The sequence below is a fragment of the Aythya marila genome, assembly GCF_965140915.1.
Source record: "Aythya marila genome assembly, contig: HAP1_HAP1_SCAFFOLD_83, whole genome shotgun sequence".
NCBI lineage: Eukaryota > Metazoa > Chordata > Aves > Anseriformes > Anatidae > Aythya > Aythya marila.
This window is the reverse complement of record NW_028136686.1, coordinates 1-11,154: the sequence shown is the minus strand read 5'-3', so window position 1 is coordinate 11,154 and position 11,154 is coordinate 1. Positions and strand designations below refer to the sequence as shown.

Below are 11,154 nucleotides of genomic sequence, written 5' to 3'. Positions count from 1 at the left end.
GGGGAAATTGGGAAGAAAAGGCAAATTTTGGGCAAATCCGTTAATTACTAATATTAATTTTTATTTAATTTACCATCCCGCGAGCGGGGGGAGGGGGCGTTCACTCTGGAGCGGAACGATTCCCTCCGTGGCCGAAAACCCCAGAAAACGCCCCAAAATCCACCCCGGGGGGGGGGGCTCCTCGTGCCGAGGGGGGGTCGCAGCCCCCGGGGGACCCCCCAAAAATTAAAATAAAATAAAATTTTGGGGGTTGGGGGGGGGTGGGGAGCCCCCGGGGCCGCTCGAACCAGCACGGTTCTCATCGCCGCCCCGGGGTGGAGGCTGGGGCCTCCGCCTGCTGCCTCCTTATTTTTATTATTTTAACTTTTTTGGGGGGGTTTTGCCCCGTTTTTGGCCGCCGGGGAGGCTCCGGCCTCTACCCCCGTGAGCACGACGGCCTCGTGTGTCCATGAGGATGAGGAAGAGGAGGAAGAGGAGGCTGGAGGAGGAAGAGGAGGCTCCGGCCTCCACCTCCTGGGCACGACGGCCTCGTGTGTCCATCCGGAGGAGGAAGAGGAGGCTGAAGGCTAGAAGAGGAAGAGGAGGCTCCAGCCTCTACCTCATGAGCCCGACGGCCTCCTGTGTCCATGAGGATGAGGAAGAGGAGGAAGAGGAGGCTCCGGCCTCTACCCCACAAGCACGACGGCCTCCTGTGTCCACCCAGAGGAGGAAGAGGAGGCTGGAAGAGGAAGAGGAGGCTGGAGGAAGAAGAGGCTCCGGCCTCTACCCCACAAGCACGACGGCCTCCTGTGTCCACCCGGAGGAGGAAGAGGAGGCTGGAGGAAGAAGAGGAGGCTCCGGCCTCTACCCTGTGAGCACAACAACCTCCTGTGTCCATGTGGATGAGGAAGAGGAGGCTGGAGGAGGCTGGAGGAAGAAGAGGAGGCTCCGGCCTCCACCCTGTGAGCCCAACGGCCTCCTGTGTCCACCCGGAGGAGGAAGAGGAAGCTGAAGGCTAGAAGAGGAAGAGGAGGCTCCGGCCTCTACCCCACGAGCACAACAGCCTCCTGTGTCCACCCAGAGGAGGAAGAGGAGGGCAGGAGGAGGAAGAGGAGGCCGGCGGATCCTAGAGGCTGACGCTGCGGTGGTGCCTGGAGAGGCCCCGTCCCCCCCCCCGGCCTCCCCCCGCCGGCCCCCCGGCCTCCCCGCTGTTGAGGCTGGCGGCGTCGGAGAGGCCGAGGAGGTGCTCAACGGAGTCGAACTTCTGCAGGTCGGAGGCGATGGTCTGGAGGCTGAGCACCGAGAGGGCGTCCGGCGGGGGTCCCTCGGCCCCCAGCAGCCCCCCGGCGGCCTCCCCGGCCTCCTCCTCCTCTTCTTCCTCCTCCTCGGCCCCGACGGGGGAGGCCCGGCGGAGGCCGAGGCGCTGGAGGCGGCGGGCGTGGATCTGCTCGCTGATCTGCTCCAGGTTGCGCAGGGCCACGGCGTAGCGGGTCTTGGCCCGCGCCACCCGGGCCTCCAGCGCCGTCACCGCCGCCTTGTGCTCCTGGGGAGGGACAAGGGAGAGGGAGGGAGAGGGAGGCCGGGGTCGGGGGGAAGGAACCGCGGGGGGAGGCTGCCGGGGGGAAAAGGAGGGCAGGGAGGGGAGATGGAGGCCACAGGGAGGAGGAGGAGGGCATGGGGAGATGGAGGAGGAGGGGAGATGGAGGAGGAGGAAGAGGGGAGATGGAGGAGGAGGAGGGGAGATGGAGGAGGAGGAAGAGGGGAGATGGAGGAGGCCATGGGGAGGAAGAGGAGGAGGCTACAGGGAGGAGGAGACCAAGGGGAAAAGGAGGTCAGAGAGGGGAGATGGAGGACATTGGGAGGAGGAGGAGGGCATGGGGAGGTGGAGGAGGAGGCTACGGGGAGGAGGAGGAGGAGGGGAGATGGAGGAGGAGGAGGAGGGGAGATGGAGGAGGCCACGGGGAGGAGGAGACCAAGGGGAAAAGGAGGTTAGAGAGGGGAGATGGAGGCCACAGGGAGGAGGAGGAGGAGGAGGAGGAGGAGGAGAGATGGAGGAGGCCATGGGGAGGAAGAAGAGGCCACAGGGAGAAGGAGGAGGAGGAGGCCGAGGAGAGGAGGAGGAGGCTGAGGGGAGATGGAGGAGGAGGAGGCTGAGGGGAGAAGAAGAAGGAGAAGGCCACAAGGAGGAGGAGGAGGCCATGGGGAGATGAAGGCCACCAAGGGGTGGAGGAGGCCATGAGGAAGAGGAGGACACCGAGAGGAGGAGGAGGAGGAGGACAAGGAGGACGAGGAGGACGAGGAGGAGGATGGAGGAGGAAGAAGAGGAGGAAGAGGAGGAAGAAGAGAACGAGGAGGAGGATGGAGGAAGAGGAAGAGGAAGAGGAGGAGGAAGAGGAGGGGGAGGACGGCCCGCGGAGGCCCCCGGACCTCGAGGATCTGGTTGAAGTGGGCCTTGAGCTCGAAGTAGGGCTTGCTCTTGAGGATGGGGCGGCGCAGGGCCTTCTGCAGCGCCTGCACCCGCGCCTCGGCCTCCTGGCACAGCCGCGTCACCCGCTGGTGCTCCCGCTCGCTGCGCTGCCGCTCCTCCTCCGCCTCGTTCACCTGAAGGGGGGGGGAAACGGCCTTGAAACGGCCTCGAAAATGGCCCTGAAATGGCCCCGAGACGGCCTCGAAATGGTCTTGAAATGGCCTCGAAATGGCCTTGAAATGCCCTTGAAAACGGACTCGAAACGGCCTCGAAGTGGCCTTGAAATGGTCTCGAAATGGCCTTGAAAACGGACTCAAAACGGCCTCGAAAATGGCCCCGAAACGGCCTCGAAATGGCCTCGAAATGGTCTCGAAATGGCCTCGAAATGGTCTCGAAATGGCCTTGAAAACGGCCCCGAAACGGCCTCGAAAACGGCCCCGAAACGGCCTCGAAAATGGCCTTGAAATGGTCTCGAAATGGCCACGAAATGGCCCCAAAATGGCCTCGAAAATGGCCTTGAAAACGGCCTCGAAAATGGCCCCGAAAATGGCCCCGAAATGGCCTCGAAATGGTCTCAAAGCGGCCTCGAAAATGGCCTCGAAACGGCCTCGAAAATGGCCCCGAAACGGCCTCGAAATGGCCTTGAAATGGTCTCGAAGCAGCCTCGAAAACGGCCCTAAAATGGCCTCGAAACGGCCTTGAAATGGCCCCGAAATGGCCTCGAAACGGTCTCAAAAAGGCCTCAAAACAGCCTCAAGACGGCCCCGAAACGGCCTCCACCCCAAGCAGCCTCCACCCCAAGACCCCCCTCACCCCAAGACCTCTATCCCAAGACCCCCACCCCAAGACCTCCACCCCAAGACCCTCTCACCCCAAACCCCCCAACCCCAAACCCTCCACCCCAAACCCCCCACCCCAAACCCTCCCCTCCACCCCAAGACCTCCTCCACCTCAACCAACCTCCACCCCAATACCCCCTTCACCCCACACCCCCCACCCCAAGACCCCCCTCACCCCAAACCCCAACCCCAAAACCCCCTCACCCCAAACCCCCCACCCCAAAACCCCCCACCCCAAACCCCCCACCCCAAAACCTCCCCCCCAAACCAACCTCCACCCCAAGACCTCCCCAACCCCAAAACCTCCACCCCAAGACCCCCATTCCAAGACCTCCACCCCAATACCCCCTTCACCCCAAAACCCCCACCCCAAACCCCCTCACCCCAAAACCACCACCCCAAGACCCCCATTCCAAGACCTCCACCACCCCAATACCTCCTCCACCCCAACCCCCCCACCCCACACCCCCCACCCCAAACCTCTCCACCCCCCAACTTCCCACCTCAAAAACTCCCCCCCACCCCACAACCTCCACCCCAAAACCTCCACCCCAAGACCTCCTCCGTCCCTACCCAACCTCCACCCCAAACCAACCTCCACCCCAAGACCCCCTCTCACCCCAAACCCCCACCCCAAGACCCCCATGACCTCCATTCCAAGACCCCCCCCACCCCAAACCCCCACCCCAAAACCCCCCACCCCAAAACCCCCTCACCCCAAACCCCTCACCCCAAAACCCCCCCACCCCAAACCCCCCACCCCACAATCTCCACCCCAATACCCCCTTCACCCCAAACCCCCCACCCCAAAACCCCCCACCCCAAACCCCCCACCCCAAAACCTCCCCCCCAAACCCCCCACCCCAATACCCCCTCCACCCCAAGACCCCTCTCACCCCAAAACCCCCCACCCCAAACCCTCCCCCTCCACCCCAAGACCTCCCCAACCCCAAAACCTCCACCCCAAGACCCCCATTCCAAGACCTCCACCCCAAGACCTCCTCCGTCCCTACCCAACCTCCACCCCAAGACCCCCCTCACCCCAAAACCCCCTCACCCCAAACCCTCCACCCCAAAACCTCCCACCCCAAACCCCCCCACCCAAAACCTTCCCCCCAAACCAACCTCCACTCCAATACCCCCTTCACCCCAAGACCCCTCTCACCCCAAACCCCCCACCCCAAACCCCTCACCCCAAAACCCCCCACCCCACACCCCTCACCCCAAAACCCCCCACCCCAAAACCTCCCCCCCAAACCAACCTCCACTCTAAGACCCCATTCCAAGACCTCCACCCCAAAACCCCCCACTCCACACCCCCTCACCCCAAACCTTCACCCCAAACCCCCCACCCCAAACCAACCTCCACCCTAAGACCCCCATTCCAAGACCTCCACCCCAATACCCCCTTCACCCCAAGACCCCTCTCACCCCAAAACCCCCACCCCAAACCCCAAACCCCCCACCCCAAACCCCAAACCCCCACCCCAATACCCCCCACCTTGCGCGTGGCGTGGTTGAGCATCTCCTGCCAGGTGGGGTCGAGGCGGTTTTTGGCCGCCAGCAGCCCCTGCTCGGCCACCAGCACCATCTCGCGCGCCGCCCCGTGCGTCCCCACCGCCCGCTCGTAGCGCAGCGCCGCCCGCTGCGTCTCCTGCTGCGCCTGGGGGGACCCCAAAACCCGGGGATTTAGCCCAAAAAGGGACACCGGGGGAGGAAATGGGGTGAGGGGTTAAGCAAAGGGAAGACCGGAGTCGTATTGGGGTGGTGGGAGCCCAAAATGTCATTGGGGTGGAGGTGGGACCCCAAAACTTTGTGGGGTGATGATGCCGCCCGCTGCGTCTCCTGCTGCGCCTGGGGGGACCCGAAAACCCGGGGATTTAGCCCAAAAAGGGACACCGGGGGGAGAGGGAGAATATGGGAGAAAATGGAGGAAATGGGGGTAAGGGGTAAGCAGGGGGGAGACTGGAATGGTTTTGGGGTGGGGGGACCCCAAAACTTCATGGGGTGATGATGCAGCCCGCTGCGTCTCCTGCTGCGCCTGGGGGGACCCCAAAACGCGGGGATTTAGCCCAAAAAGGGACACCGGGGGGAGAGGGAGAATATGGGAGAGAGTGGAGGAAAAGTGGGGTAAGGGGTTAAGCAAAGGGGAGACTGGAATTTTGTGGGGTGGTGGGAGGGGAGTAAAAGAAGCTTATAGGGTGGTGGGGGGACCCCAAAACTTTGTGGGGTGATGATGCCGCCCACTGCGTCTCCTGCTGCGCCCGGGGGGACCCCAAAACCCGGGGATTCAGCCCAAAAAGAGAGGTAGGGGGAGAGGGGGGAGGAAACGGGGTGAGGGGTTAAGCAGGGGGAAGACCGGAGTCGTATTGGGGTGGTGGGGTCCCAAAACTTCATCTGGTGGTGGTGGGACCCCAAAACTTTGTGGGGTGGTGGGGGGGTCCCAAAATGTCATTAGGGTGGAGGTGGGACCCCAAAATGTCATTGGGGTGGAGGTGGGACCCCAAAACTTCATGGGGTGGAGGTGGGATCCTAAAATGTCATTGGGGTGGAGCTGGGAGCCCAAAACTTTGTGGGGTGGTGGTGGGGTCCCAAAATGTCATTGGGGTGGTGGGGGGGTCCTAAAATGTCATTGGGGTGGAGGTGGGGTCCCAAAATGTCATTGGGGTGGTGGGGGGACCCCAAAAGTTTGTGGGGTGGTGGTGGGATCCCAAAATGTCATTGGGGTGGTGGTGGGGTCCTAAAATCTCATTGGGGTGGAAATGGGACCCCAAAACTTTGTGGGGTGGTGGGGAGATCCTAAAATGTCATTGGGGTGGAGGTGGGATCCTAAAATGTCTTTGGGGTGGAGGTGGGACCCCAAAACTTCGTGGGGTGATGATGCAGCCCGCTGCGTCTCCTGCTGAGCCTGGGGGGACCCCAAAACGCGGGGATTTAGCCCAAAAAGGGACACCGGGGGAGGAAATGGGGTAACGGGTTAAGCAGGGGGAAGACCGGAGTCGTATTGGGGTGGTGGGGTCCCAAAACTTCATGGGGTGGTGGTGGGATCCCAAAATGTCATTGGGGTGGTGGGGGGACCCCAAAAGTTTGTGGGGTGGTGGGGGGGTCCTAAAATGTCTTTGGGGTGGAAATGGGACCCCAAAACTTTGTGGGGTGGTGGGGGGAGCCCAAAATGTCATTGGGGTGGAGATGGGGTCCTAAAATGTCATTGGGGTGGAAATGGGACCCCAAAAGTTTGTGGGGTGGTGGGGGGGTCCTAAAGTGTCATTGGGGTGGAGGTGGGACCCCAAAGGTTCATGGGGTGGTGGTGGGACCCCAAAAGTTTGTGGGGTGGTGGGGAGATCCTAAAATGTCATTGGGGTGGTGGGGGGGTCCTAAAATGTCTTTGGGGTGGAGGTGGGACCCCAAAACTTCGTGGGGTGACGATGCAGCCCGCTGCGTCTCCTGCTGAGCCTGGGGGGACCCGAAAACGCGGGGATTTAGCCCAAAAAGGGACACCGGGGGAGAGGGGGGAGGAAATGGGGGGGGTGTGGGAAATGCATTGGGGGTGGGAGGGCAAAATTTTGGGGGGGAACCCAAAATGCCATCCTACGGCACCCATTGACCCCAAAACCCCATTCTATGATACCAGTTGACCCCAAAACCCCATCCTATGGCACCAATCGACCCCAAAACCCCATCCTATGATACCAGTTGACGCCAAAACCCCATCCTATAGCCCCAGTTGACCCCAAAACCCTACGTAATGATTCCAGTTGACCCCAAAACTCCATCCTACAGTGCCTGTTGACCCCAAAACCCCATCCTACAGTGCCTGTTGACCCCAAAACCCCATCCTATAGCCCCAGTTGACCCCAAAACCCTACGTAATGATTCCAGTTGACCCCAAAACTCCATCCTACAGTGCCTGTTGACCCCAAAACCCCATCCTACAGTGTCTGTTGACCCCAAAACCCCAAACTATGATACCAGTTGACCCCAAAACCCCATCCTATGGCACCAATCGACCCCAAAACCCCATCCTATGATACCAGTTGACCCCAAAACCCCATCCTATAGCCCCAGTTGACCCCAAAACCCTACGTTATGATTCCAGTTGACCCCAAAACCCCATCCTACAGTGTCTGTTGACCCCAAAACCCCAAACTATGATACCAGTTGACCCCAAAACCCCATCCTATAGTACCAATCGACCCCAAAACCCCATCCTATAGCCCCAGTTGACCCCAAAACCCTACGTTATGATTCCAGTTGACCCCAAAACCCCATCCTATAGCCCCAGTTGACCCCAAAACCCTACGTTATGATTCCAGTTGACCCCAAAACCCCACCCTACGCTGCTGGTTGACCCCCAAACCCCCCGACACGACCCCAAAACCTTATGGGGTGGCCCGCGGGCCCCGTACCTCCTTGGCCAGGCGCCGTGCCTCGTAATAGGGCCGAGCCTTCTCGATGCAGGCGCCCAGCTCCGAGCCCTGGGCGTTGAGGCGGCGCGCCGACTCCGAGAGGATGCGGCGGTACGCCGTGCGGGCGGCCTGCGGGGTGGCCCCAAAAGGGTCAGGGGGACCCCAAAAGGGGCTGGGGGACCCCAAAAGGGGGATGCGGGGACCCTAAAAGGGGCTGGGGGGGCCTAAAAGGGGTTGGGGGGAGCCTAAAGGGGCTGGGGGGAGCCCAGATGGATTTAGGGTGACCCTAAAAGGGGATTTAGGGTGATCCCAAAAGGGTCAGGGGGACCCCAAAAGGGTCAGGGGGACCCCAAAAGGGTCAGGGGGACCCCAAAAGGGGTTGGAGGAACTCTAAAGGGGGATGTGGGGACCCTAAAAGGGGCTGGGGGGAGCCTAAAGGGGCTGGGGGGAGCCCAGAGGGATTTAGGGTGACCCTAAAAGGGGATTGAGGGTGATCCCAAAAGGGTTGGGGGGACCCCAAAAGGGTCAGGGGGACCCCAAAAGGGGTTGGAGGAACTCTAAAGGGGGATGAGGGGACCCTAAAAGGGGCTGGGGGGGCCTGAAAGGGGCTGGGGGGAGCCCAGGGGGAGCCCAGGGGGAGCCCAGGGGGATTTAGGGTGACCCTAAAAGGGGTTAGGCGACCCTAAAGGCGGTTAGGGTGATCCCAGAGGGATTTAGGATGACCCTAAAAAGGGTTGGGGGGAGCCTGAAGGGTCTGGGGGAAGCCCAGAAGGATTTAGGGTGACCCTAAAAGGGTTGGGGGGACGCCAAAAGGGGCTGGGGGGACTCTAAAAGGGGTTGGAGGAACTCTAAAGGGGGATGCGGGGACCCTAAAAGGGGCTGGGGGGGCCTAAAAGGGGTTGGGGGGAGCCTAAAGGGGCTGGGGGGAGCCCAGAGGGATTTAGGGTGACCCTAAAAGGGGTTAGGGCGCCCTGAAAGTGGTTAGGGTGATCCTAGAGTGATTTAGGATGACCCTAAAAAGGGTTGGGGGGAGCCTAACGGGGCTGGGGGGAGCCCAGAAGGATTTAGGGTGACCCTAAAAGGGTTGGGGGGACCCCAAAAGGGGCTGAGGGGGCCTAAAAGGGGCTGGGGGGACTCTAAAAGGGGTTGGGGGGACCCCAAAAGGGGCTGAGGGGGCCTAAAAGGGGCTGGGGGGTCCTAAAAGGGGTTGGAGGAACTCTAAAGGGGGATGCGGGGACCCTAAAAGGGGCTGGGGGGGCCTGAAAGGGGTTGGGGGGAGCCTAAAGGGGCTGGGGGGAGCCCAGATGGATTTAGGGTGACCCTAAAAGGGGATTTAGGGTGACCCCAAAAGGGTTGGGGGGACCCAAAAGGGGCTGGGGGATCCTAAAAGGGGCTGGGGGGACTCTAAAAGGGGTTGGGGGGACCCCAAAAGGGTCAGGGGGACCCCAAAAGGGCTGGGGAGAGCCCAGGAGGAGCCCAGGGGGATTTAGGGTGACCCTAAAAGGGGTTAGGACAGCCCTAAAGGGGTTATGGGGACCCTAAAGGGGTCAGGAGAACCCCAAAGGGATTTGGGGTGACCCCAAAAAGATTTGGGGTGACCCCAGGGGTTTTGGGGTGACCCCAGGGGGATTTTGGGGGGTCCTTTTTGGGGTTTCGGGGTGCTCACGTCCAGCTGCAGCTCCATGTGGTTGATCTCCTCGGTGGCCTGGTTGAGGTGCTCCAGCTCCTCCTGGGAAGGGAACCCCAAAATGCACCCCAAAAACCCCAAAAAGGACCCCCCAAAATCCCCCAAATGCAACGGCACAACCCCAAAATCCCAAAGACGTCGTGAAACAACCCCAAAATCCCAAACGCCCAGGGATTGACCCCAAAAATCTACCCCAAAATCCCAAAACACAGCAAGGGATCCCCCAAAATCCTAAAAACGCAGAGACGGACCCCAAAATCCACCCCAAAACCCCCAATTCCCAATGAAGAACCCCAAATCCCCCCCAAACCCCCCTCAACCCCCCAAAAATCCCCCAAATCCCCCCCAAAATTCCCCCCAAAACCCCCCAACCCCTCCCCAAATACCCCCAAACCCCCCCAACCCCACCCAAAATCCCCCAAATCCACCCCAAACCCCCCAAAATCCCCCAAACCCCCCAAATCCCCCCCAAAACCCCTCCAACCCCTCCCCAAATATCCAAAAACCCCCGAATCTGCCCCAAAATCCCCCAAATCTGCCCCAAATCCCCCCCAAGTCCCCCCCAACCCCCCAAAACCCCCCCAAAAACCCCCCAAAATCCCCCCCCCCACCTGGATCCTGGGGTCCAGCTCTTCCTCCTCCTCCTCCTCCTCCTCCTCGCTCCCCCCCCCCAATTTTGGGGGCGCCGCCGGGGGGGGGTCCCCACAGCCCCCTCCCCCCTCCTCCCCCCCCTCCCCCTCCTGCCCGGGGGGGGTCCCTCGCCCCCCTCCCCCCCCCCCCCCGGGGGGCTCCTCGGCGTCCCCCATTTTTTGGGGGGGGGACCCCAAAAAACCCTCTCTCCCCCCCCCCTTAATTAACTAGCTAATTAATTAATTAATTAACTCCCCCCCCCAATCCCCCCCCCGACCCCATTAGGGGCTTCACCCGCGCCCCCCCCCCCGGAGAAAGGGGGCGGGGGGGGCGGATTGGGGCATTTTTGGGGGGGTTTTGGGGCTTTTTTGGGGGTTTTTGGGGTGGTTTTTTTTGGGGGGGGGTTTGGGGACCCCCCGATTTGGGGGCGGCGGAGCTGTAGGGGCGGCGTGGGGGGGCTGCAAAAAAAGGAGAGGTCAGGGCCCCCCCCCCAGACCCTAATGACCCCCCCCAGACCCCCCAAAAACCCGAATTCCCCCCCAAAAAAAAACCCAAACCCCACAAATTCCCCCCAAAACCCCATTAGCCCCCCATAACCCCCCCTTTAGAGCCCCCCCACCCCCCATTACCCCCATAAACCCCCCCCAGGACCCCCAAAACCCCCCCAGGACCCCCCCAAAACCCCCCCACATCCCCTAGGGCCCCCCCAAGCTCCCCCCCAAAACCCCAAAATCCCCTGAAATCACCCCAAAACACCCCAAAGCCCCCCCCAAACCCCACAACCCCCAATTTAGAGTCCCCTCACCCCCCATTACCCCCCTAATCCCCCCCAGGACCCCCAAAACCCCCCCAGGACCCCCCCAATACCCCAAAATCCCCTAAAATCACCCCAAAATCCCCTAAAATCACCCCAAAACCCCCCATAAACCCCCCAAAACCCCATTCCCCCCCCATAACCCCCCCTTTAGAGCCCCCCCACCCCCCATTCCCCCCCCCGACCCCTCCCCCAACCCCCCCAGGACCCCCCCACACCCCCCAAACCCCCCCAGACCCCCCAAAAACCCCAAATCCCCCAAATTCCCCCCAAAACCCCCGCCCCCCCCCCCCGGCCTGTGTTTACCTCCGGCTCCTCCACTCCACGTCCCC

The 11,154-nt window shown here is 61.6% G+C and overlaps 1 protein-coding gene across 2 annotated transcripts; it reads right to left on the bottom strand.

Moving 5' to 3' along the window:
- Window positions 1-40: 40 nt before the first annotated feature.
- SH3BP5L (SH3 binding domain protein 5 like) lies at window positions 41-10,199 on the bottom strand. Of its 2 annotated transcripts, XR_014319526.1 has the most exons (7): window positions 9,990-10,199; window positions 9,358-9,420; window positions 7,692-7,820; window positions 4,787-4,948; window positions 2,407-2,580; window positions 1,021-1,522; window positions 41-841 (listed from the first exon to the last, which is right to left on the bottom strand). XR_014319526.1 is itself a non-coding variant. In XM_082785879.1 (6 exons), the coding sequence occupies exons 1-6, from the start codon at window positions 10,182-10,184 to the stop codon at window positions 1,106-1,108; spliced, it is 1,140 nt and encodes a 379-aa protein (XP_082642005.1). In that variant the 5' UTR covers window positions 10,185-10,199; the 3' UTR covers window positions 41-1,105. The 2 variants fall into 2 exon arrangements, 1 of the variants encoding a protein (XP_082642005.1); XM_082785879.1 differs by having other exon boundaries at window positions 41-1,522.
- Between the last annotated feature and the right edge of the window lie 955 nt (window positions 10,200-11,154).